Source organism: Dermochelys coriacea, chromosome 5 (assembly GCF_009764565.3).
Source record: "Dermochelys coriacea isolate rDerCor1 chromosome 5, rDerCor1.pri.v4, whole genome shotgun sequence".
NCBI classification, from domain to species: Eukaryota; Metazoa; Chordata; order Testudines; family Dermochelyidae; genus Dermochelys; species Dermochelys coriacea.
The window spans coordinates 4,160,124-4,187,220 of record NC_050072.1 but is presented as its reverse complement, the minus strand read 5'-3'; the positions used below and the strand labels follow the sequence as shown (position 1 = coordinate 4,187,220).

The 27,097-nt window shown below is 49.7% G+C and overlaps 1 protein-coding gene across 8 annotated transcripts in view; it reads right to left on the bottom strand.

Moving 5' to 3' along the window:
* The window catches only part of CNTFR (ciliary neurotrophic factor receptor), a 446,573-nt gene that overhangs the window by 29,836 nt on the left and 389,640 nt on the right, over positions 1-27,097 (bottom strand). For all 8 annotated transcript variants that reach the window (XM_038402722.2, XM_038402719.2, XM_038402720.2 and 5 more), the window contains one exon: positions 12,532-12,695. In XM_038402722.2, coding sequence (XP_038258650.1) covers positions 12,532-12,695 — 164 coding nt within the window. The remainder of the gene's footprint in view (positions 1-12,531; positions 12,696-27,097) is intronic.

Here is a 27,097-nt window from a genome sequence, read left to right as displayed (position 1 = left end):
AGCTCCAGTGAGACCAATGGGGCCAAGCGGGGAGGGAGTGAGGGGCAAATTCTGCACCTGCCTGAGGCTTGCAGTTTGGGGGGGCAATGCCTCCCCCCCTCAAAACTATGCCCATGGGTGGAGGCGCTTTGGGGCAGCTGTGCGGCCATGGTGGAGCATGGGACATGAAGTCTGGCTGGGGAGGCGGGTGCGTAAACGAGGATGGGCGTGTGAAGCACCTGAACGACCACTCCCATGAGACCCGGGGCGGGGGGGGGGGGTGTCAGAGCGGGAATATTGCCTTTCTCAGGCGCTTGGGTTCTCAGAGAAAAAGACCCATTGCCCAGACACTTTTGGCAAAGGAACACGCTGAACGGAAAACCCATTTTCCACCAAAAAGCAGTTTGGGTGGAGAATGTGTGAGCGGCCCCAGTGCGATGACGGGGATGGGGGAAGCAGCCGAAGGGAAAGAGGAAGCTGCCATGAGGGGTTCAGCAGAAGGGGTGCTAAGAAAGGAGTGAATAAGCAGGGAGGGGCCTTGAAGGGAGGACAAGAAGCCTGAACTAGGCAAGGTGGGGTTCAAAGAGCATTAAATGAGACCAGCAATGGGGAAAAAACCCATTGGATCTGTGCCCTTTTCTGCTTCTTTGCACCGGATGACAAAGGACCGGAAGGTTATTTGAAACACGCAGGTAAATCAATTAAAGGGCAGAGCATGGGAATTCTGCATCCAACAGCAACACGGCCCTGACCAACCCAGGAGATGTTGTGCGTCCCGGAGAGCGAGGGAAAAGGCCACTGCACAAGGATCAAGACAGTGTTGGCGGAGAAGGGGTGTGGGCTCAACTTGCATTGGTGTCAAAGTCTCCGTAGGCTGGTGCGAGCCGGTGTGTGTCCACACTCACAAAAAATCCCCTCCTGCTGGGAGAAGTAACTCCAGGTTGCAAACGCAAGTCTATAGTGGCGGGAGTTAAACTGAGGAGCAGCAGTGTGCACAGTTCAGTCCTTAGGGCACTAGCCTAGCACTTTGGGGACCTAGGCTCAATTGTCTGCTCTGCCATACACTCTCAGTGTGACCTTGAGCAAGACACTAAGCCGCTCGTGCCTCAGTTTCCCCACCTGTACAATGGGGTTAACGGCACTGCCCACCTCACAGGAGTATTGTGAGGATAAATACATTAAAGACTGTGAGGTGCTCAGATACTGTGGTCACAGGGGCCAGATAAGTACCTAAAATAGATATGTCCTGCTCCAATTTCACCAGGCCCATTACATCCCCTCAGGGGTGTTTACACACAAATGCACGCTGCTTTAGTTAAACTAGTTTAGCTTAAGCCTGTTCTTAATTGAGTTCTGGGTAGGTCTACATTACAGCTGCGCAGCTATGTCATTGTAGTGTAGACGTTTCCTACATCGACAGAAGGGGTTTTTCCATCACTGTAGTTAATCCACCCTGCCAAGAGGCAGTAGGTAGGTCAATGGAAAAATTTTTCCTTTGTCCTAGCTGTGTCTACACCAGGGGTTAAGGCAACTGAACTATGGTGCTCAGGGCATAACATTTTTGACAGCCCTGAGCGACGTAGCTAGGTCAGTGTAATTTTTAAATGTGGCCCAGCCAAGGTTTAACCAAAACAAGCCTGGTTTAAATTGAAATAAGAGTGCCCACACTGACTTTAGCACCAGCTTAAGTAAATTAATTTAGAATCACTCCTTTGGTTAAATAGGTGCAGTTGTGTGTGTAGACAGCCCTTAGGCAGAGTCTTTAAAACGCTTTGGGTTTCCATTCCTCTTGGTCGATGTCTATTTTAGTCCGATGTCCAATGGGCCTTTGTTAAAGATTCACCATCCCTTCCACAAAGGCGGAAACTTCCAAAACACATGCTTTGACACAACAGAGCTGACAACCCTGATATCTCTAGCGGAAAATGCCATTAGAAACCCTCCAAATTCCCAGGCTTTCTTTATCTGTCACAAAGAGACATGCTGGAGACTCTCAGCAGTCCCCAGTCAGTGGTGTTTTTAGTCTTTCCTGCTCTGGATGTTCCCCATAGACACAGGGATGGTTTTCAGTTATTAATGACCATGATGGTTCTGGTTTCCAGGCTCCTTGCTGGCTGAGCGCTGTGCATCCCCAAGAGGAAACGGGAATTCACCGCTCGCCCAGGTGGAGGCAGCCCGGCTATGGCCTGCAGAAGATTTCTGCTTTGCTTCAGGTTACTTGGCTTTCTCATTAACATGTCACGGGAGTAGTCATAAACAGAACCTGTCGAGAGAGCGCAAACCCCTCCTCGCCTGACTCCCCCCCTTCTCTCTCTGATTAAAGACCAGACTCCGCCATCTCTCCTGGCCTTCTCCCTCCCAGGGTGGCCCCAGTGAGACCAGTGGGTCTGCTGGCTGAGTCAGACTTGACTACAGCCGCTTACAGATGTGGCCCAAGGACCGGGTCAGCCCATTACTCAATGAGGGGGCGGGGAAACAACAACAGAAAACGTGGAAATGGCAGAAATGCTAAATGACTTTTTTGTTTCGGTTTTCACCAAAAAGGTTAGTAGTGATTAGACGTCTAACAGAGAGAACGCCAGAGAAAATGAGGTAGGATCAGAGGCTCACATAGGGAAAGAACACGTTAAAAATTACTTAGACAAGTTAGATGTCTTCAAGCCATCAGGGCCTGATAAAATACATCCTAGAATACTCAAGGAGCTGACTGAGGCGATATCTGAACCATTAGTGATTATCTTTGAAAAGTCATGGAAGATGGAGGAGATTCCAGAAGACTGGAAAAGTGCAAATATAGTGCCCATCTATACAAAGGAAAATAAGGAGAACACGGGGAATTACAGACCAGTTAGCTGGAAAGATAATGGAGCAAATAATTAAGCAAACAATTTGCAAACACCTAGAGGATAATGAGGTGATAAGTAAGAGTTAGCCTGGATTTGTCAAGAACAAATTGTGTCAAACCAACCTGATAGCTTTCTTTGACAGGGTAACAAGCCTTGTGGATGGAGGGAAGCGGTAGATGTGGTATATCTTGACTTTAGTAAGGCTTTTGATACTGTCTCGCATGACCTTCTCCTAAACAAACTAGGGAAATACAGCCTAGATGAAGCTACTATAAGGTGGGTGCATAACTGGTTGGAAAACGGTTCCCCGAGAGTTGTTATCAGTGGTTCACAGTCAAGCTGGAAGGTTATATCAAGTGGGGTCCCACAGAGATCAGTTCTGAGTCCGATTCTGTTCAATATCTTCATCGATGGTGGAGATAATGGCATAGAGAGTACACTTATAAAGTTTGCAGACAATACCAAGCTGGGAAGGGGTTGCAAGCGCTTTGGAGGATAGGATTAAAATTCAAAATGATCTGGACAAACTGGAGAAATGGTCTGAAATAAATAGGATGAAACTCAATAAGGACAAATGCAAAGTACTCAACTTAGGAAGGAACAATCAGCTGCACACACACAAAATGGGAAATGATTGCCTGGGAAGGAGTCCTGTAGAAAGGGAACTGGGGGTCACAAGCTAAATACGAGTCACTGTATAACACTGTTGCAAAAAAAGCAAACATCATTCCAGGCTGTATTAGCAGGAGTGTTGTAAGCAAGACACGAGAAGTAATTCTTCTGCTCTACTCTGCGCTGATTAGGCCTCAACTGGAGTATTGTGTCCAGTTCTGTGTGCCACATTTCAGGAAAGATGTGGATAAATTGGAGAGAGTCCAGAGAAGAGCAACAAAAATGATTAAAGGTCTAGAAAACATGACCTATGAGAGAAGATTGAAAAAATTGGGTTTGTTTAGTCTGGAGAAGAGAAGACTGAGAGGGGACATGATACCAGTTTTCAAGTACATAAAAGGTTGTTACAAGGAGGAGGGAGAAAAATTGTTCTCCTCAACCTCTGAGGACAGGACAAGAAGCAATGGGCTTAAATTGCAGCAAGGATGGTTTAGGTTGGACATTAAGAAAAACTTCCTAACAGTCAGGGTAGTTAAGCACTGGAATAAATTGCCTCGGGAGGTGGTGGAATCTCCGTCACTGGAGGTTTTTAAGCGCAGGTTGGACTAACACCTGTCAGGGATGGTCTAGATAATACTTAGTCCTTCCATGAGTGCAGGGGACTGGACTAGATGACTTCTTGATCAGACAGGGCTCAGGGAGGCTGGCATTCTGGGCACGTCATGCCTCACCCGGCTCTGGGTAGGGCTAAATGACATGGTGGTTACAAGGCAATGCCCGAAGCTCACGGCTTTGCTACCAGGACTCCCACTGCTGCTACCACCAAGCAGGGCCACCCGGGGCAAGGGGGCAGTTTGCTTCAGCCCCCGCCCCATTTGAGAGGGCCCCCAAACTGAGCAGCATTACAGCCTGGCCCACAGGATTGCAGTGCCACTCAGATTTGGCCTGGTTGCTGCTCCAAGAGACAGGAGCGGCTGCCGTGGGGTGAGCGCAGGGCAGGCTTGCAATGTAGCCATAACCTTGTGACTGCAATGCAGCCATAATCTCGGGGACAAGCTGGCTTTGAAGGCTCAATCCTGCGAGGTGCCCAACTCTTCCTAGTTGCTAGCCATTCATGTCCAAGGGCGTGGGAGTTAAGGGTGCTCATCCCTGCATCTTAACCCAGCCCTTGGGGCTACAGACACAAAGCAATACATGTTGGGAGTAGCGTGTGTCTCTGGCTCTGCTACTTGCTAATCTTTAGTCTTTGGGCTTGTCTACACTGGCATGTCTACACTGGCTTGTGTGGTTGCGGTGTAGCGCTAGGAAAGAACTCTCCCAGCGCTCTAAAAAAACCACCTCGATGAGGGAAGTAGCTACTGTCTACACTGGTGCTTTACAGCACTGAAACTTGCTGCACTCGGGGGGGGGGTGTTTTTTCACACCCCAGAGCAAGAAAGTTGCAGCGCTGTAAAGTGCCAGTGTAGAAAAGCCCTTTGTTTTCAATACGATAGAGGCCCGCAGCGCACTTTACAGACATGCTCCTTGCTGCAGTACGTGCCAGACCCAATCCTCCAACACCCCAGACAGTGGGAAGAAGGGAAATCCCATTGCAGAGGCTTGGATGGTTTCTTGGGATGCGCTGCTAACGCTCCCCACCCTGTCTTCCAAGCTGCACTGGCCACTAATGGACCATTTTTCATAGTGATCCGCCCCTGGGGGTTCCTCTGTCCCTCCCTCCCCCAGAAACCCTGGATTCCGCCCGCTCTGAGGTGGGGAGTGCTTGACTAGGACCAAGTAACCCCTGCAACCAGGTTGCCTTTTAAAAGCAAACTCACCAGGGCAAAGCATCCTGGGCAAACGACGATGCAAACTGCCCCTAAGTAGCATCTCTTCCATGAAGCGACGCTGTTAGCGCCACACGGCTGTGGCAAATGGAGCTACACCCATTTCCTCCCCACTTCCCCACCTGCTACTTGCTCAAATGCTCTGCAGATGAACAGGCTTTGCCGGGGGGTTGATCTTCACTTTGGTTTGCCCTGAACCAAGAACTGCAGGGGCTTTGGTAAGCAGACCAAGAGGTTCATCTCTTTCACTGTCACTGCTGCCTTGCGGCTTTGCATGGTGGCAAGGCTCAGGGATTCCCAACAGGTATCCAGACACCGGTGGAGCAATTGCTTCTCTGTGATCCCAGCAGGCATCAGTAACAACATAAGAACGGCCACACTTGGTCAGATCAATGGTCAACCTAGCCCGGTATCCTGTCTGCCAACAGCGGCCAATATCAGGTGCTTCAGAGGGAATGAACAGAACAAGGCAATCAAGTGATCCAGCCGTATGCCAGCTGCATCAATAGCTCCTCTGAGATCCCATGTCCCAGGGGAGTGGCCTGGCCACTGGGCTGTTGGCTACTTTGGGGTGGGTCTCCATCTCTGAGACTAGAAATTCCACCCCACGCCCTCCTAGCAATGGGGCAGATGCTTTGAAACACAGTGCTTGGCATGGATCTGCAGTGTTGCCACGTGTCCCAATTGTATTAGAAGTCTCCCATCATTGGGTGTTTTTCCTAATGCTCCAGCTTTAGGAGTCATGAGATTAGGGGGTGGGGGTGGGGGGTCTCAGCTTGAGAAATAGTTTCTCTTGCCTGGTAACAAACTGACTATTGAGTATGAGCATCACTGTCCTCTACTGTACAGAGCCAAAACTGCTCGACTATGTGTCACAGGGTCCCTTTACCTTGAGTGGCAGGATTTAGACTTTCAGAACCAGGGGCCCTGAGTTCTATTCCCTGATGCTACATGGTGGAGCAAAGTGACGCTGAAGAGGCTCCCACTCTAAAGCCCTGATCCAGCAAAGCAGTTAAGCATGTGAATAGTTCCATTGCAGGGCCCATCACCCATGCCCTGCATGCTCCACTCTAGACGGGGGTGATTGATTTTGCTTGTGTGTTACATGGCTCCTCTTGGAGGTCTCTCATTTTAGTGACAGCACTGCATTATCTGGGTGTTTTTATATAAACATAGCCTCTAGTGAGTGGGGACTTTAGCAGTGTGGGCAAGTGTGCATGGAAGTGAGCCTAGGAGTTAGCCTATGGATGGTATGAGTAGGGGTGTGTGTGGGTGTCTACATTCATGCACACATGTGGACTTTCATGCAGACAGGACCTCTGTGTGTGTGTCTGCAGATGTGTGTGATCATCTCCATGTGTGAAAGCCAGCATGCTCGCTGGGATACAGTATGTATGAGTGCAGGGATTGCTGCTGCTGTTGTGAGTTAACTGAAGGAGCCTGTAAAACCAGAAACAGGCTATTAGCAATCCATTAGGGCAGAGTATCCAGTTCCAGCCTAGGTAATCCATTAGAGGAACATCTGAGCGCATTAGGAGAGCTCGCTGGAGGCCAGGACGGGGCCATAAAACAGAGGAGGAAACCATGCTAATCTGTCTTGAATTACCAACTTAAAAGCAGGAGAAAAATAAAGGATACCCTAAATATTTAATGTTTTATATTTAGGAGACAAAATATGAGGTTCTGCCAAGCGGGGAGAATAAAAAAACCTGTTTCGTCTGCAAATACATCCCATCACTCCCTCCTGGCAGCCGAAAAGGAGCAGCCTAGCTTTCCAGTCCCCTGGCTCTCCGGGGTGAGCTCATCAGGGCAGGCAAGAAGGGAGAATTGATTGCCACCCATAAATCATGAAATTAACTCTACTTTTGATGGGTCTGTCAGCTTAGAGTGCTGGGGAAGGGATGTGTCCCCATGGATGGCGCGTGAACCCCGCCTTTGGGGAGGCTAGCCCTGGCCCCGCCCCTTCTGCTGATGCCCCGCTCTTACCCCACCCATTCCATCCCCCCTCGCACACTGGAGCCCCAAGCCCCCACTGCAGCTGGAAGAGCCCCAGCCGAGCCACTCCAAACACCAGCCTGCCCGCCTCAGCTGTCCAGAGCCCTTGGGCAGCCGGCCGATCCACCCCAGCTGCACCGGCCAGCCCAAGCCATTCCTGCGCCCACTGGCCTGAGGTGCCCCAGGTCTCCAGCCAGCCTAAGCCCCAAGTTCCGGGCCGCCGGCACAAGCTGAGCCCCCGCTGGCTTCAGGGGAGAGGCAGACCAAAGGTGAGGCCTTGGGGCAGAACGTGGGTAGGGCCATGGCCTAGGATTGGGGAAGTTTAGCCTCCTCATGCCTATTATACCCGCTGCTCATGTGTGTCCCAGCTCTGTCATAGGTGCTGCAACGTGCCACACGTCCACCACACATAACAGCGCGCACAGCACCCATGTTTCGGTCGAGGGGCAGCCTGGGGCTCCTTCTTTTAGCACACTGGTAATACTTCACATGCTTAGAGGACTGAGTTCAACCTCACAGCAGTCCGGGGCTGAGGGATGAGATAGCAGCAGGAAGGAGCCTGGCTTGAGTCACATCTCAGGCTGAGTGCACAGGGTTGGCAATTCGGGAGCGCCGCCAGCCCCAATCTCACTACTTGTGTAAACTAAGCAATTTGGATATGAAGTCTCTCAGGTTCTAATGCGGAGTCACTTGGGTTCTCATACCGGCTTTAACTCCGTCCTGTCCCTGCCCTGTGGCTAGAGACCTTCACTTGTTGCTACATGAAACATAATGTTAGCCTTTAAATTCCGGCACCATAGACCCCAGCCACACAGTGCTGTAACCAGCCCCTCCTTGATCTGCCCATCCAGGGTGCTGGGTATCAGGGGGGCCTCAGGGCAGGTTGAGGGCAAATCCTTGGAGCCCTGCACTGGAGAGGGCCCCATAGCGATCTGGAGGTGGGAGACAGCTAATTGCTGGTGGCCACCTGGCGGAGTGGGGAGCAGCCAGCAGCTGACCGTCACCAGTTGCCAGGATGCTTCCAAGGGGGGGCGGGCCACATCTGAGCCAGCCCCTCCTTTCCTCAGGTGTGTGGGACAAGGGGGGGTCTCTGGCCTGTACGAGGAGGGTGAGATCCTGTTGGGAAGGCCCTGACCTGCTGCATAACCTGGACTGAGTCAGCAGCTCCCTGCGTCTGACTCTCCCCAGCTGTAAAATGGCACTTGGACGCTCTGGGGCCTGGGGGTGAAAAGCTCCCACGACACAGCCAGTCCGTTCCCGTTGATGCCTTTGGGGCAGCATTTTAGAGCGGTCTGTGCAAATCACCCCAGCACAGCAAAGCCTGAGGCCAAAATCTGTGCGCAAAGCAGGCGGTAGGGGAAGGAGCCCTTTGCTCTCGGGCGGCCGTCGGACCCACTTCAGGGGGAGGGGGGAATTGCTTTTGCTGCCAACAAATGATGCACGCACGCAGAGTCTGAATGCACATTCCTGTCTACTGCCAGTCACTCCAGCGGCCCTCTTGCGACCTGCCGCTCAGCCTGCCAGTCCGGGTTGTTCTTGCAGTTCTGCTGCTGTGTGCCCGGATACTGCTGCCCCCTCAGGAATCCCTCTCTTCACCCTGGGAATGTTTAATAAGTTGGCCTGCCCCCATCTCCACCTTGGCACATCCCTGCACCCTGCTGGGTGATAGCCCCGGGGCACAAAGCAAGGCTGGGTTGGGGATGCAACCTAAGTAGGTGGCAGGAAGAATTTCCATTAGCCAACTCCTGTGTATGCATGGGGTTTAACATGAGGTATGGGAGTAAGTGCATGTGGGGCAGGGGGGAGATGAAGAAGGGGCCAAGAGTGGTGGAGGTGGGCATACGTACCAGCATATGGTTTAATTGCTTCTTGTGGCTGCTGGCAGAGTTCCATCTTTCTCCACCTGGCCTCCTTTTTATTAACCTGCTGGGACACTTTGTCATGGACGTTCCCACGGTCAGCAGTCAGGTCGTGTGTAATGGCCTTGCCATGGGGGGGAGGTGAGCACGGGGGGACTCCTTGTGTTTACACTGATAGCTCCTTGCACCCCTGTGTCAGCCAAACAGCCTGTCAGGGCAGCTTGGAGACGCCGTATGGCTTGGGATGCATCTCCCCTTCCCGGAATATGCCCTAGTCCAGTGTACTGGTCCCTAGACTCCCATAGGGAGGGGAAGGGCTCGTGCTACCTGCGAAAGACACAGTATGCAACAGAGAGGGGACCTGTCTGTGACACTTTACACTCATTAACCATTTCCATGCCAGATCTTTTTCAGAGGGGATGATGCCAGTCAACACCTGCTCGTCCCCTTCAGGCTGTGGGCAGAGGAACGGCCTCTCATTCGGTGCCTAGATACCCTTCTCGGCAAATGAAACCTCAGAGCCTCTTGTTCAACTGCTGCACAGCACCCGGCTAAACTGGTCACAGTGCGAGTGACATCCCGGCATGGTACCAGGAGCTCAGGGCCGCCTCTTGCCTGACATCAATGCAGGCTTGGCACATGTGGTGGCCTCATCTCAGTCACGCTGGTTACGGGCCAGCAGCGCCCCAGGACTGGCAGAGCAGGAATTGCTGCTGGTCAGGATTAAGATGCATTGGCAGAGCTGTGTAGGTGGGATTGTGGTGCATTGACAAAGCTGTGGTGGGGGTGGGAGGAGGGGATGCCCAGGGCTCTATGTGTATGTGTGTATGTGGGGGTGTCCCTGGACTGGAATGGCAGGGAGGCAGGTTGTGGGTTGGGATTGTGGTGGATATGCAAAGCTGTGTGTGTGCTGGGGGGAGCCCAGGGCTGGACTGGCAGGAAGTGCTGCAGCTGTGAATTTAAGTGGCTTGAAAGAGCTGTGTAGGGAATCTTGCATGGCCCTGCAGTGCTACCCCCATCTGACTTTAAAGAGCTGATTGAATTAATCACTGCAAATAATTCACCTGATGAATAGCGGCATTTTCATTCAGCTTATTCACAAATCGTATTTTTCATTCTCCAGCTGGCTTGACAGACAGTCTAATAATGAGCCCACGACCTTAGTTGGCAAATGTTGGCTGTCAGTCACTGAGCAAATTATTCCCAAACACACTTTTGCATTATTTGACCTGTTCCAGCAACTGGTGTCACGTCACTCACAATTAGGTTTTGGGTTTTTTAAAATATATAAACAAGCAATACAGAAGAATGATGCAGCCACACCATAAGTGATGGCAGAGAGGGAAAAAGCCCGGAACACCAGCAGTTCTGGATCAGACACCTTGGTTCTTAAAACAGGAATGCCAAGCCACTCAATATGGAGCAAAGGATTGTTTTCATCTACGTCTCCACTCCCAGATGCAATGGGGAATCATCTCTAGATTGCAGTGATGAATCACATTGGGGGGTTACACTGGGGACAGACTTTTTCTTGGGGCTTGTATTTTCACTGAGAATTCTCTAACACATTGAGATAGTCCCACTCGCCTTGGTATTTGAGCACCATAGAGTCTTTAAGGAGTTTAGCCTCATGGCCCCCCTGTGAAGTACAGGGTGTGCTTATCCCCATTGTGGCACACAGAGAGGTTAAGTGACTTGCCTAATGTCACACAAGAAGTCGGTGGCAGAGCAGGGACTTGAACCAAAGTTTCCCACGTCTGAGGCTAGCATCCCTAGCCACGGGACCATCCTTCCGCTCTTAGCATAGTTTCAAATGCCAGCAATCATATTTAACAGACGCCAGGAGGCCGGAAAACTGCCAAGTCCCCTTTTCTCTTGAGGCACAGCATAAAATGACCAGCACTCAGGCACACAATCAGACCGAGTGGGCCGGCCTATCTTGAGAGCTCATAGTGAGACAGACATAGCCACCCTGACCCAAGGAGCTGAAGGCAGCAGGATTGCTGCTGTCACTGGTGTGGACAGGCAGGTTACTCCCATCCCAAAACAAGACAAATGAAAGATCATCTGATTGCTCATGTCATTCCTTCAAGGAGCCAAAAGAACAGAGCTGGTCAGAAAAGCACTTTCTGTAACTGTTTTGTTTGACACTTCCCCTGGGTCTTCTGATTTTTGGCCAAGTGAAACCAAATTTTGCATTTCAAACACAATTTTTTTGTTTGTTTATGAAAGTGTTCAAAAACCTAAAAAAATATTTTTATTTGTAGGTTTTATTGTCAGGCTCCCCTCCCCTCTTCACCCCCCTGCTTTCCAGTGGGAAAATGCATGGGGTAAAGAGAAAGAAAAGGGGGTGAAGAAAAAAAATTCCCCCCCAAAGCCCCAGACGCCAAGAATTTCTTGATTTTCAAAAAAAAAGAAACAAAAATTTCAATTGGGAACAAAACTACACATTTTCGCCTGGTCAAAATTAAGGACCCAAAAATTTGACACAGAAATTTTCTTTGCCTTCAAAAGATCTTTTTTTCATCAAAAAAGCCCATCTGACAAAGAAACATGGACCAACTCTACAAACATATCTGAAATGCAGGTGTACCACCAAGCTGTTGGTCTCGCTCCATTTGCCAGTAAGCTAATAATCTCCCCATCGCACAGCCCACCACCAAACATCGCCCTAATTGGGATTATAGTCAGCCAGTCTCAGAAGACAAAGGTTGAATGGACCATGGAGACTCAAATGCTGTTACCCGTGCTATCCCAATTCTGCTAGCTAACAGTGGACTTCTGTCCTAAGAGCCACACTGACAACTTTCTTTTAAAAAAACAAAACAAAAACAAGAAATAAAAGTAAAACTACAATAACGTCAAGGCAAAGGTGGAGTCCCTGACAGTACAGCGTGTTCTGGCACAAGATATTTTTTATCTCTGGTTTGGAGTCTAACATGGCTGAGCGCCTTTAAATGCGGTGACATTTACACTTCAAGTGACTCTTACGTCTCAGCGGGCAAGTTTTATGTAGAACATTTGTATGGAAAATAGAGACTGGCCCCGTATTACAGTGCAGAGTGGGGGAGTGGTTTGAAAGTGGAATGGGTACTTAAAAGAGACGCCAGCTTTTGGTTTCATTTTGCTGGCCTGACATGAAGGAAAGAATCAAATGTGCATTTTCTGCAAGCTGGTTACCAGGCGGTAACAGCAGCTTCGTAGCAATAAAGCCCCTTCCCGTTCCTGAGCACCTCCTGTCCGAGGTCCTTCCCAAGCCATAGGTGCTTTCTGAGGCATTTAGTGTCCCCCTTAACTCCACTCACTTCACAGCAGGTAAGGAGGGGCTGCAAGCTTGGGCCTCACAACCCAACAACCCCCTAGCCTTCCCCCCACCACCTGGCCCTCAGTGAAGGCGATTGAGAGGTCACTCACATGTTGCCACTGGTCAAGGATGAGGGGGCGATACCTCAAGAAGAATTTGAGTGGAAAGGACTCGGGGTCAGGCCAAGAGGAAGGGTTCTGCCACCTCACTTCGAGCCTCCGGGGGTTGTTGGATACTGGCTTGGCCACCACGTTCTCTGGAGGGTCCGGCTTTACTGGAATAATACAGAAAGGTCTTTTTATACCTTATAGTCTTAGTCCATTCTCATGCTATTTCACAATACAGGGCTGGGGTAGCTCTACTCCAGGTACAAACACACCGCAGGTAACTTCCTCCCATGGTACATTTTGCCATTCACAAAATATCAGCTAGCTGTGCAACATGATCACATAGTTTCTAGACTCAGCCTTATACTTTGTGGCTATGTTGCAATATGTTTTATGAAGCATACAGTAAATATGTGGAATAGCAGATGCTTTTCCCTGTACAGATTAGAAGCAACAGGTACTACAGTGAGGAGAGTCACACAGACAGACAGACAGATGTACATGGGTGGTAGATAGATAGACAGACAGACATTGTTCTTGAGGACTAGGTGAGATGGGGTGACTGGTAATGAGTTATAGACACTTGTATGGTACACTTCTAAGCCATCTGTGCCCAATCCTGACCCCAAACCATCACTTTCAAGGGGATGACCCAGGAAGTCCCTTCCACTCTGACATCCTATGTTCCTATGAAATTGAAGGGCCAAAGCTGGCGCTCGTTACTCAGCCAAGTTGACTTCAAGGGGAGTTTGGCCTGAATAAGAATTGAGTAAAAGCCTCAGAATTTGGTCTTTGACTTTGATGAAGATTTAGGCTTCAGAAGGACTGAGAACATAGGATTCAACCCAGGCCAGTTACTGACTCTTCATGATCACCCAGAGCACAAGTCCCTTCTCTTTTACCTTCTTCCCCCAACTTTCAGCCTCTTCCCCTTTGGCTCTAGTTCAGGGTATTGGAATATTTGCTCACCTACTTCAGAGGTGTTTTGAGTGAGGAGTAATTAGCTGAGGTTTGTAAAGTGCTTTGAAGCTGAAGACGTATTAGGGTATCGATAGCAAATCAATCATTATTATACTTAGAGACAGGCCATTTTCTTCTTGGGGAATGGGGCGGTGTCCCACCAAGCATTAGAACTCCCAACTTCTAAAACTTTTAATTTGCTTTAGCAAATCTATGAAAGGCCAAGGTCAGTGTGAGGGCATTAGTGTGCTGCACTATTTCATGTTAAGAACATAACATAAGAACGGCCATACTGGGTTAGACCAAAGGTCCATCTAGCTCAGGATCCTGTCTTCCGACAGTGACCAGTGCCAGGTGCCCCAGAGGGAATGAACAGAACCCGTAATCGTCAAGTGATCCATCCTCTGTTGCCCATTCCCAGCTTCTGGCAAACAGAGTCTAGGGACACCATCCCTGCCCATCCTGGCTAATAACCACTGATGGACCTATGCTCCATGAACTTATCTAGTTCTTTTTTGAACCCTGCTATGGTCTTGGCCTTCATAACATCCCTCTGGCAAGGAGTTCCACAGGTTGACTGTGTGTTGTGTGAAGAAATACTTCCTTTTGTTTGTTTTGAACCTGCTGCCTCTGCTCTGTGGTAATTAACAGCGTGTTAATTATTGAACAGGTGAGAAGCCCAGAAGTTGCAGGGCGCCTAAACCTAGCTTTCAGAGTAGCAGCCGTGTTAGTCTGTATTCGCAAAAAGAAAAGGAGTACTTGTGGCACCTTAGAGACTAACAAATTTATTAGAGCATAAGCTTTCGTGAGCTACAGCTCACTTCATCGGATGCATTTGGTGGAAAAAACAGAGGAGAGATTTATATACACACACACAGAGAACATGAAACAATGGGTTTATCATACACACTGTAAGGAGAGTGATCACTTAAGATAAGCCATCACCAGCAGCAGGGAGGGGAAAGGAGGAAAACCTTTCATGGTGACAAATAAGGTAGGCTATTTCCAGCAGTTAACAAGAATATCAGAGGAACAGTGGGGGTGGGGTGGGGTGGGAGGGAGAAATACCATGGGGAAATAGTTTTACTTTGTGTAATGACTCATCCATTCCCAGGCTCTATTCAAGCCTAAGTTAATTGTATCCAGTTTGCAAATTAATTCCAATTCAGCAGTGCATCGATGCGCTCGATGCGTTCACCTGCGCATCTACCAATGTGATATATGCCATCATGTGCCAGCAATGCCCCTCTGCCATGTACATTGGCCAAACTGGACAGTCTCTACGTAAAAGAATGAATGGACACAAAGCAGACGTCAAAAATTATAACATTCAAAAACCAGTTGGAGAACACTTCAATCTCTCTGGTCACTCGATCACAGACCTAAGAGTGGCTATCCTTCAACAAAAAAGCTTCAAAAACAGACTCCAACGAGAGACTGCTGAATTGGAATTAATTTGCAAACTGGATACAATTAACTTAGGCTTGAATAGAGACTGGGAATGGATGAGTCATTACACAAAGTAAAACTATTTCCCCATGGTATTTCTCCCTCCCACCCCACTCCCCACTGTTCCTCTGATATTCTTGTTAACTGCTGGAATTAGCCTACCTTGCTTGTCACCATGAAAGGTTTTCATCCTTTCTCCCCCCTGCTGCTGGTGATGGCTTATCTTAAGTGATCACTCTCCTTACAGTGTGTATGATAAACCCATTGTTTCATGTTCTCTGTGTGTGTGTATATAAATCTCTCCTCTGTTTTTTCCACCAAATGCATCCGATGAAGTGAGCTGTAGCTCACGAAAGCTTATGCTCTAATAAATTTGTTCGTCTCTAAGGTGCCACAAGTACTCCTTTTCTTTAAACCTAGCTGTGTGTTCTGTCTCCCCATTCATGCTAATACTCTCCTGGGGAGCTGGTTAGACAGATATGCCCCAGAACCTGGCAGCCGGACACAGCCAGATTGCAAAATAAACCCTGCCTGAGAAAGCTGTGTGCTCCTGTCTGCGCACCAGTGTGGGCCCTTCCAAACCAAACAGGTGAGCGAATCCCTCTGGTTCTGCTCTCAACTCAAGGGCAGTGATGCCAGAACAATTCATTGGGCTACACGATCTCTTTCCCTCATTGCAGCATCACAAACAGGCACCAGTCGTCTACAGCTGCACGGAGATGGAGCAGGCTGGGAGGTGGTTCGACAACGCACTTTCACAATGGGAGAGCAATTCTATCATCTCCGGGTAAGTGGGGACTGGCCCAGAGCCCACGGACGCCAATACAAAGATGGCCTCTGACTCCACTGGACTTTGCCTTAGTCTCAGGGAGCAAGCCTGTGCAGGAGGTATCATCACACTCATTTTGGAGACGGCTTCCTGGCCTGTGGTACACAAGAGGCCAGGCCAATAATGGCCGTCTGGCCTTCAGTATCTGCAGATGACATGACTCCACCACCACTCTGAAGACACCCCCTGGCCAATCATCTCCATGGCAACTGACTGGCCAGGTGACGATCGGTGACTAGGATTCACAAATTGGGACTCAGCAGCAGAGGGACACGTGGTGCCGAGGACCCTGTTCAACCGGAGCCTCCTCTGCCTCTCTCAGTCCCAGATCCTCTCTCTGCGGGCATCTGATGAACAGCGGGCTGCATGCAGCTACGCCCTCTGAGCCCCACGGTCCCAGGGGAGCTGCTGAGGTGACAGGTTCCCTCCAACCCCATGCAGTATTGGGGTTCAGGCTCGGGAGGGGACCTCCCTTTCTGCTCCGTCTCTGCCGTGCTCACAACCCCGCTAGCCAACAGTCCGGTGCCTCCCCAGCCTGGAAGTAGAGAGGGAGCCCCTCGCGCCAGGGCGCTGGAAGTTTAGCATGAGGAAGGATGGGGCTTTCAGGGTAGCTCTTGGCCATGCAGCACTCCGCCAGAGGGGCGAAGGACCCCACGGGAATCCTCGAGGCTTTTGAATAAAACTCAAGCTGAGTGTAACGTGTCTGTCTGTCTCGTTTCCAGCAGCCTCTGCAGGAGTCCACACCCTAGCCCTGGCTGCTGTTGGACAGTTTCACAATCTGCAGCCTGGTTCTCTCTGTTGACAGGAAGGAGCTTGGACAGGATGAGCCTAGGTTTGTAACTAGAGTGCCCTGGCTTCCTCTGGATGCCTCCAACGGTTACTCCTCTGCTTCCCGCCACGGGACTTTGGCCAGTGGTGATTCCCGTGGACAATGGTACAACCACACACAAAAGGCGGGTGGCCAAAGGACTCACAAGGCCAATAGATCATGCCCTTTATCCAAAAGTGTTATGGAGGAGTCACCGGGTGGCGCTGTTATATGCAGTCTTACAAGTTCTTTTTCTGAGCATGCAGTCTTTGAAGTCATGCTGCTTGTTGTTAGTTTTGTGATGTGGATAATTTTGGGCGGGAGCTGTAGCCAGCAGCAAGGGAGTTCGGTCTCTGCTCTCTAACTAGAGTCAGTTCTTGGGGGGCTGAGATTCCTGGAAGAGGGGTTGCCTGTGGGCCGCTTGTGACCACCTCTGTTCCAGGATTGGTGAATATAGTGTAAATAAATCAAGTTACACTGAGAAATTACCCAGACTCCTCATCTAACCGTCCCGCAAGGCCCAGAAATCTGCTACTGCTGGGTAGAGGGACAGCAGCAGCATAAGATACCTGTCCAGTTAATGAGCAACTTCTGAACTGTGATTGTTGTTATTATCTGCTGGGTCCTGGCAATGTGCAAGGTGCTGTACTGGACACGAGGTGCTTGCGACATAGCTGCGAAGGCAGGATGCATTGGGGAACCCAGGGGAAGGAAGAACTGGGGACTGGTTATTCTTTGTGTGGCGAGTTCCCGCCCAGCAGGCCCAGTGGGAGGCATGAGTGTGAAGGGTGCCTCGAGTGCTGGAGGGTGGTACCTGAGCGAGCAGGGATGGGGAGGGCCTTCGATGCAGAGAGGATGGCGGGGGACCAGTCATGGGAATGGCAGACAGAGACACAGGGGATCTTGAGCCTGCATCCTTGAGCCACAACTTCCCTCTCCCGTCGCTTCACCCATCTTGCCTGCCGCTGCATCAATTCACTGGCTGCCTCTTAAACTTCTGGTCCCAGCCTTCCAGGCCCCACATTGCTCGGCTTACACCTCAGGCCTCATCTCCTTTGATGGCGCTCCTGCCACAATGCCAGCTTCGACACCTGTTCAGCCCCTTCTCTTACCAACGTCCCCACCCCCTCTCTCCCTCCCAGATGGAGCGCCCTGCCTCAAGCCGCCACCTCCCTCGCCTCCCCTGAAACCTCACTGCTGCTGTCCTGCCAACGAGCCGCGAAGGGGGGGTTCGGGGAGAGGAAAAGATGAGGTTACGAGGCAGATGTGCACATGCCTGGGAGAATGACCGATCCCAGCAGGGGCACCTCCTGCGCTCCCCTTATCTCTCTGTTCAGCACGTCACGTGTTGCATTGTGTCAGGTTCGGGGGGGTTAGACAATGGGCTTGGCCTGTCTGGCCGACAGCTGGAAAGATGTGATCCTACGGGCCTGATGCTGCCAGGTGCTGAGCATCCGCAACTCCCACATGACTTTCCTTATAAGGTTTTATCCACTGGGGAGGAGGTGGGGGGTTATAGCCAGGTGACGTGTGCAAATGCATGTGCTTTTTGGGGTCACTTTTGAGGCACAATCACCCCATTTGGTAGCAGGCCAGCCGGGGAGGGGGGACAATTATTATCAGGCCTGATTTTCCTCTGGTGGCTTTGTCTTTTATCAACAAACAGCAGGGGGAGGATTTGTCGGGTCTGTGCAGTCCTGAGCTACTCCAGATGGCTGTGTAATTCCTTCTCTTGCTTTGAATCCCGGGGCTTGGGGTGGACATCGGCTTCCATTAAAAGGGCCTTTGAGTCCAAACACATACGGAAAAGTATAAATCCAGCGCTGGCTCTGTGGACTTTGTGGATTTGGTTTGCTAAACAAAAAATCTGTGTTGCTGAACGAATGCAGATGATTTCAAAATCCAGCTTAACATCAAGTTTGCGAGGAGCCTTGGGGATGAAAGGCGCTGGGCTGGGTGAATGTGAGATATTGCAATAGGGGAAACTTTCAAACCCTCCAACTTAAATCCATTCACTTTGCAGGTGTTTCTCCTTTGCTGTATTTGCTAAGGACCCAAACACTCAGGGCCAAACTCGCTCCTGGTGTCACGCTCCGAGCCAAATCATGCTGTCATTTGTAAAGCCAGAGTAACTTCATCAAATAGATGGGGAAGGACTCGGATACTGGGGTGAAGATCGGTGCACATGTGCTTCAGATGGGCTGACAGCTAGATACGTAACCCCTTGGGTTTACGCCAGTATAACTGAGGGCAGACTATGGCCCCAGATGTCAGTGAAGCTGCACCAGGGATGGGCTTGGCTCTTTGTGGATGGAAAGAAGAGTCCCAGTGTAAGAACAAATACCAAAATAGTGTCAGTGGGTGGAACAAATCCATCCATTTTGTCAGAGATTTGGCTACGAGCCATTCACATGTGGAGCAGCCCTTTGAACTAAACTTTTTTCCCAAGCAAAATGGAGGTATAAAATGAAAGTTATACTGGTATAAAGTAAAGTGTGAATTTAAACTGAGATAGTTCCACTGGTATAACCCTCTGAGGACACTATTCTAGTATAAGATAATGTTGCTTGGGAAGTGGTTTAAGACGAAAAAAGCTACTTTTATACTGGAATAAGCATGTCCCCAAAGGAAGTTATACTGGTATAACTATAGCAGTTTAATTACACTGGTAGAACAAGTGGGAACCCCTACCACTTAGATCTTTTATAATTAGATTGTACAAAACAATAAAAAATGTATTATAGGGGACAAGCCTGCATTGTTCTCCATAGGGATGGGCTGGATTGAACCCTATAGGGACATGCGAACCACATGGTAACCATTTAGGCTGTAGAAAAGATTGACCTTTCTAACAGACCAGGAGCATTCTTGCTAGCACTCAAACAAGTAGATATCAAACAGGGGTTCTGTGATTTTTGCAAAGACTTTGTCATGTTTATGGAGTATCCTGAGTCTCTCATTTGATGTCTTTGTTTTCACGCCTTCAAAAAATGTCAGTCATCCAGTCAGAGAGCAGAAACAATACCACGTGACTCAGGTAACCCACTTCATGCCAGCAATGAGAAATGAGGAGTAGACCAGAGAACAGTGGAAGTAGTAAATGAATCACTTAGCTCACAAATAGTGCCTAGGCCAGGAGGAGTTCATATAAAATGTGTAGCACCCCATTTCAAAGGCTGACCCAATTCATTTAAAAAAGAATCAAAATCCCTTCATGGATAATTCACTTGCAGAAAAATGGGGAAAAGTCATCAAATAAATAATCCTCAGCAAAAAAGATCTAGTTACCAATTGCTACTGGCCCAGTACTTCTAAGAGCAGCAAGGGCAACATTGGAGTGGCCACGTAAATTTCCTTCCCGTGTTTTCATTTCCAAGCTTGCCATGCAGTGTGAATTCCCTCCTTTTCAGAGAGCACCTGCCCCAGTCAGACAAACTTGACCTCAGCTTTTCAGATCTCACCCCAGCCAGTCACCTTGTCATACCTCAGAAATTAAGCAGTCCGGCCCCATCAGTCGCGGAAAGGAGGAACTCTCTGAGTAAAACCGAGGTGCTGCAGGAAGTGGACCTGATGAGGCACTCTGTGCCGTCAGTCAGTACCACAGCACACTACGCTGTCCGAGCTACCGTCTTTCAACTGAACTGTAAAACCGATCACTTATGATCATTCAACGTCCCGGGGCATTTTTCACAAGAGTAAGGGTATTAAACTCTATGGCTTGGCCAAATTCCAGTCTAGGTCTTTTAATTCTGCCTGCCTAAGTAGTTTAAATTGAACTGACCTGTTGTGTAGTTGTTACAGACCCATCTGTGGAGCACGTGAGCACCTCACAGACATTAATACCGGATCCTCACAAAGCCCCTTGGAAGTAAGGAAGTATCATTAACCTCATTGTACAGCTGGGACACAGGGAGATTAAGTGATTTCCCTAAGACCACACAGGGGGCCTGTGGCAGAGTCAGAAACTGAACCTGGATCTTCCAGCTCAGTTCAGTGCCTTGACTCCAAGGCCATTTTGCTTCTCTCTGTCCTCACATCATAAATTGCTGCTCAGTGTGGCCGGGCTGCCATCTGAGAGGTGGCTGTGTTTTGTGGGGCGGTGAAGTCTCCCTTGTGTATAACCTGTATGCCGTTCTGCAGAATGCTCTGGTTTCCTTTTGGGTTGAAGGGGTCAGGGAACGCCTGCCCTTTCAAGTGCCGGGATTGCATTTGAGCATGCTATCACATCCAAATGAGCTGAAAATGTCTTTCCCTTACTTAGGTTGGTGGCCTGCACTCCGCTGTTTGCTTGGAACTGCGTTTGCCTTGAATTGCTTTTGATATGCGGAATAATTAGCACCAGCAGGATGTTACATTTTTAATGCCGTGTATTTTCTTTTGATAACTTGCCCAAGGCTCCCATCAGAAAAATCGTGGAGGTGAGGTGGTGTTTTTTCTTTTTTTCCCCTCCCCTCTTTTGCCTGAAGAATGCAAATACCATCTGTCAGGCTGCTTTAAAGCTGTTAAAACACAAGTCAGGATTCAGAGAGGAGCTGTTCACTCCCCCTCCCCCACATACAGCAAACGTGAATGACAGTGCTGGAGTCTCTTCTCTATCAGAATGATGTTTGTTCTCGTGAAAGGCTCTGGCAGTCCCCACTATATGCAAAGGACAAAGTGTCCTACGGGCAGAGGCCATACAACTGTCCTCCAGGCTCACTCCTCACCCCAGCTATGGCCTGCAGGGATCACTTCTCTCCCATTCAGTGCTTGGCTTCTAGTAAGAAGGCCACTCAGGGCCCAAATAGCACCTATCAGGATGGGGGTCATGTGACACTGCACTCCATATTCTTCACAGTGATATTATGATATGATATGATATGATTAATACATAATGATGTATTTTATGCAAGATAGGTCATGTGAGATATCATTGGAAAGATTATGATTTACTGAATATGATTATCCTATTTGTATGCATGTATCATTTTTGTATCTGAAGTTAGGAATATTGACTATGTATCTGTATTACAAATCTGTTTACACCTGGGGAACATCCACTAGGCAAAAGACTGTCAGACTAGATGGCTGGCTGGGAAGGGCCCATTCAAGTTAATGAACCATTAGGGAGAACAATTGGCCTTAGAAGAAGCTTATTTCCCACCTGGGGGCCTTCCTGAGGAAGCTACAAACAGTCTCCAAGTCATGGCAACTGTGACACTACAGAGACCAAAAACCAAGTCACCTGGTGCTGGTCTCCATCTTGCAATACCAGTGTTTTTCTACTGACTGGCGTGGGAACCAAGCTTTGAGACAAAGGGTTCCCTGCCATATGGAAAAGCTATATAAGACAGGGGAGTGACATACTGTGGTTCTTCACTGACTCTCCACCCAAAGAGACTCTTGAAAACAACGAAGGAACAGAGACTGAATTGGGGGAAGTGCTGGACCCAGGATAAAGGGATTTTTAGCCTGTGAAAGCAACACCTGGGGTTTTTAGCTATAAGCAAGTACAGCTGGCCCCTTAGGAATCTCTGCAGCCTGCTTGAATCATAATTTAAGGTAAGAAGTTGCTACTCATATACAATCTCTTTAGTATATTAAACTTAGTTTGCGTGTTTTGTTTGTTTGCTAGGTAACCTGCTTTGATCTGTTTGCTATCCCTTATGATCACTTAAAATCTATCTTTTGTAGTTAATAAACTTGTTTTTGCTTTATCACAAACCAGTGTGTGGGAGTCATAACTTGGGGCAGAAAACTGTTGCATATCCTTCTCCTCATTGAGGGAGAGGGCTAATTTCATGAGCTTGCGCTGTACAGTTCCCTGTGCAGTGCAAGATGGTATAATTTTGGATTTATACTCCCGGGAATGGTGGGGCATGCACTTGAGCAGCTGGGCAGTTCCTTAGCTGTAACCTCCCCATGCAGAGCTGATCACAGCGTCTGTATGTACTGCAGCTGGGTGTGTCCCTACCTGTATGTGTGCGGAAGCCTGGGAGAGGGCTTGGCAGGCTGGTCACAGTAGTACAGTGTAAAGGGAGCCCAGGATGGTGAGTCAGGGGAGCTCAGTGGTACCCCAGGTCCAGGTGACACCCGGGGGGGGGATCTGTCACAGGTCAGATATCCGTTGACAGCTGGGATCACTTCACAGCTGGGCCACCAAACCACCATATGAGGGTAGCAGCTTGTGGATGCTGGTGACCCATCGGTGAATGGCCCCCCATGCTGCCTCTCTAAGGCCAGGCAAGATTCACTGGTAAATACTGTGGTTTGTTATGCTCGGCCAGCAGATGAGGAGTCGACAGGGGGTGAACATCCCAGCATTTTCCCTTCAGGAAATGGAGCAAAACTGCATGTTTCTAGCCCCCCTCTCCCAGGCAAAGTAGGTCCTAGGTCCCCTCCCTGCTCCTGTCGAACCTGGCCGTACAGATGTGGAGGTAAATGCAGGGATGCTGGAACAATGTGTATAGTGGGGGTGCTGAGAGCCATTGAACCAAACTGTGAACCCTGGATATAAGGGAAACCACTTCAAGCCAGGGGGTGCGGCTGCTCCCCCCCAGTTCCAGTACCTATGGATGGTAAATGACTGATTTTTCTGCCCAGACATGATGCTTTTGGTCTGTTTTACCATGGGGGGGAGGGCAGGGAGGGGGAATTTCCTCTCACGATGCTTGGCCTGACTGGATGCCTGAGGGGGGGGAACACAGTCATGGGCTATGTCTATACTAGGAGCTTGGGGTGTGACTACCAGCTTGCACAGACATCCTGGTGCTAGCTCTCAGGGAGCGAGCGCACTAAGAACTGTAGTGCAGCCACGGGGGCACGGGCAGAGGCAGCAGTGACACAGGCTAGCCACACCGAGTTCACACCCACAGGGTTCAGGCAGGTTTGTGTTCGGCATGGCCAGCCTGTGCCATTGCTTGCCGTGTTACCCCCCGCTACACTAGCTCGAAGAGAGCTAGCATGAGTGGGTCTGCGTGAGTTGGACTTGCAGCCCCAGCTCCAAGAGTACACACAGCCGGAGTCAGACCTCCTGTCTCTCGCAGGCCCCCAATCCCACTCAGCACCCGCCCACTGAACCTGACGCCCCGCCCGTCAGTGCAGGCACAATGGCGGCTTGCCTTAGACAAGCCGGCTCCTTTGCTTCACGGTGTTTCCCAGCCAACGGCCAGCGGTTCCTGACTCCTGCATGGAAACCATGGACTGAACCAGGAACCCATGAGAGTCAAAGCCCTGCCCGTCCCCGCCTGCCCCACCCCGCACAGGGGAGAAGCTCTCGCTCCTTTCCTTGGCACTTTAGGGTACGTCTACACCGCAACTGAAAATCCACGGCTGGCCCTGTGCCAGTTGATGGGAAGGTCCCAAAGCTCGGGCTGCAGCCTGACCCCTGAACATCTAACACCACATTTAAAGAGCCTCTTAGCCCAAGCCCTGTGAGCCTGAGGCAGCCGGCTTGGGCCAGCCGTGGGTGCCTATTGCAGTGTAGACACATCCTTTGTGTCCTCTGGAGGCACAGGGGGAGTCATCCAGGCAGCCCTATCAGAGTCCAAGCCCTTTCTGATGAGTAACCTCTGGCTGTCCTCCCCCTGCCCAATCCAGAATGTACTGCTCTTCACCTTCCCCAGGGAAAGGATCCTTTTGAACTGGATCACACACCTACGGCTGGCTCCTTCTCGTCCCGCTGTAAGGCCTCGCCAACATGTCTCTGCTGGCTCACGCTGCCTACAGGGACTTTGGCGCTGTCAGGATGGATCAGACCGGGGGCCCATCTAGCCTGGTATCCTGTCTCTGACCGTGGCCAACCCTAGCTGCTTCAGACAGCTGGTGATGGGACAATCTTCCCACAGGGGAAGTTTTCTCCTGAACTGCAATAGCTAATGGTCAGTTTATGCCCTGAGGGTTTATAGCTCCCTTGGTCACTGTACCTAGTCCCTCTCGGTGTGTCTCTGCTCCAAGGCCTCCACCTGCTCCCCCGACCCACTCTCACTGCTCCCACCCATGACCCACCCCCTCTCTCCAGGCTCTCTCCCTTCTCTGCTGATGACACCTGTCCGCCGGCTCCCATGCTCCTTTGGGGCAAGGAGCAGAGGCGTTTGGCTTGTGGAGCATGGTAAGGGGCACATCAGCCACCCTGGCTCCTCTCCCCACTCCTGGCTGCCCTGAGCTCCAAGCTCCTCTCCCAGCCTCAGCAAATACTGATACCTTTGCAGAAAGCATAACTCAGAAAACTGTTTCCAGGCCAGAGATGGGAGGACAGCAGCCCGGATTCCTTACTGAGCAGAGACAGGGACCGGAGAGTTCAAACACATCTTGCAGCTATCATTTAAAATGGCAACACAGAGTGACTCCTTGCAGCTGGATGCTAACAAGCAGCGCTATGTGACCGGCAAGCGAGGCAGCCACAAAGGATATCAGAAGAATGTGCCAGTCATTTTCCACTCAATTAGAGTTCATCTTCTGGGGAGGAGGTTTTCCACTGGAGACTAGAGCAGGAGAGGGGGAGGAAGCATACCAAAGAAGGTTAGTTCTTCCCAGGGCTCTGGCTGTTTAGATTGGTCCCATTGCTGGTGGTCTGACAAGGAAACAAGTGCCAGACTTGCTTCATGCTCAACTGAGATTCAATTCAATTCCATTCAGAGGGAGTCAGGGAGAGTCTACTAAGCTCCTGAATGTGTGGCTGGGCTTCTCAGGGGAGGAACAGCCTTTAATCTAAAGCTGCATCTGAATTTACTGCTGGCTGTGTCTACACTAGGAGCTTCTGGGGCCATAATTCCCAGCGGGTGCAATATCAGTGGAAGTTCTAGTATATACAGTGCTCAGGTGCGTTTACCTCCACCATTCAGACGAGGGTTAGATGACAATGGCCTATCTAGACTAGGATAAAAAAGTGGATTTTTTTTAGGAACATAGGACTGGAAGGGACTTGCTGGGTCATTGAGTCCAGTCCCTGGATACCACAGGCAATCCCATCATATCATCCTGTTCATAAATTTATCAAACTCCATCTTCAAACTAGTCAGGTTGTTTCCCCAAACTACGCCTAGTAGAAGGCTTCACTCCTCATTCCTCTCATGGGTAGATACCTCCTTCTAATTTTAATCAAGTTAGTTCAGTCAGGGTAGTTTAACCCTGTTGAAAACCCCACTGAATAAGAACATAAGAATGGCCATACTGGGTCAGACCAAAGGTCCATCTAGCCCAGGATCCTGTCTTCCGACAGTGGCCAATGCCAAGTGCTTCAGAGCAAATGAACAGAACAGGTAATCATCAAGTGATCCACCCCCTGGTCACTCCCAGCTTCTGGCAAACAGGGGCTAGGGACACCCAGAGCATGGTGTTACATCCCTGACCATCTTGGCTAATAGCCATTGATGGACCTATCCTCCAGGAACTAATCTAGTTCCTTTTTGCTACCAGTGTGGATACATTTCAATGCCTTTCACTCAATTTCAGAAAGATATAAAATGTGGATTTTAGCTAGAACAGTTTAGCATATGCTAAAATTCAATGGCTTTGTCTTGACTGGAGTTTTAGAAGGCGTTAATTAGATAGAGCTAGTTAATATCACAGATTTAAATCTCAGTCTAGATAAGACCATTCTGGTAAAAGCCTCGGAGCCCTCCTGAGCTTTGTTTACACTACAGCTCCCACGAGTGACTGCTTCTGTGGGCTGTCCTGGGTCTGAACAATCTTGGTGATGAAAAGGCCAGTCAAGGAAGAGTTGAGTCCTGCAGTGACGTGTCCTAACCTAGAAGCAGGAATGGCTAGGGACAGGCCAGGAAGAGCAGGTAACCAGCTACCTGAGGTTATCTCGCACTGGTGCCACTTTCCACACCAGACAGACAGTGCGAAAGTGCATGATGAGGAACAAAATGTTTTACATATCATAGGTTGTAGGGCTGGAAGGGTCGCTGAAGCAGGACCAAGTAAACTAGACCAGCCCTGACAAGTGTTTGTCCGCCAGTGACAGGGATTTCATAATGTCCCTTGAAAGCCCATTCGAGAACTTAACTCCCCTTATCATTAGAAAGTTTTCCCGAATATAAAACCAAAATCTCCCTTGCTGCCAGTGAAGCCAATTACTTCTTGTCCTACCTTTAGTGCACATGGAGAACAACTGATCACCATCCTGTTTATAACAGCCCTTAACATATTGGAAGACTAGTTTTCAGGTCCTCCCTCAGTCTTCTCTTCTCAAGACTGAACATGCCCAGTTGTTTTAACCTTTCCTAATACTCCAGGTTTTCTAAACTGTTTATCGGTTTTGTTGCTCTCCTCTGGACTCTCTCCAGTTTGTCCGCATCTTTCTTAAAGTGAGGCGCCCAGAACTGGACACAGTGCTCCAGCTTAGGCCTCACTCCAGCACTGAGTAGACCAGGATGATTATCTCCCATGTCTGGCACACGACACTGCTGTTAATACACCCCAGAATGAGATTAGCCTTTTTTTGCAACTGTGTCACATTGTTGACTCATATTCAATTTGTGATCCATTATAACCCCCAGATCCTTTTCAGCAATACGACCCCCTATCCAGTTATTTCC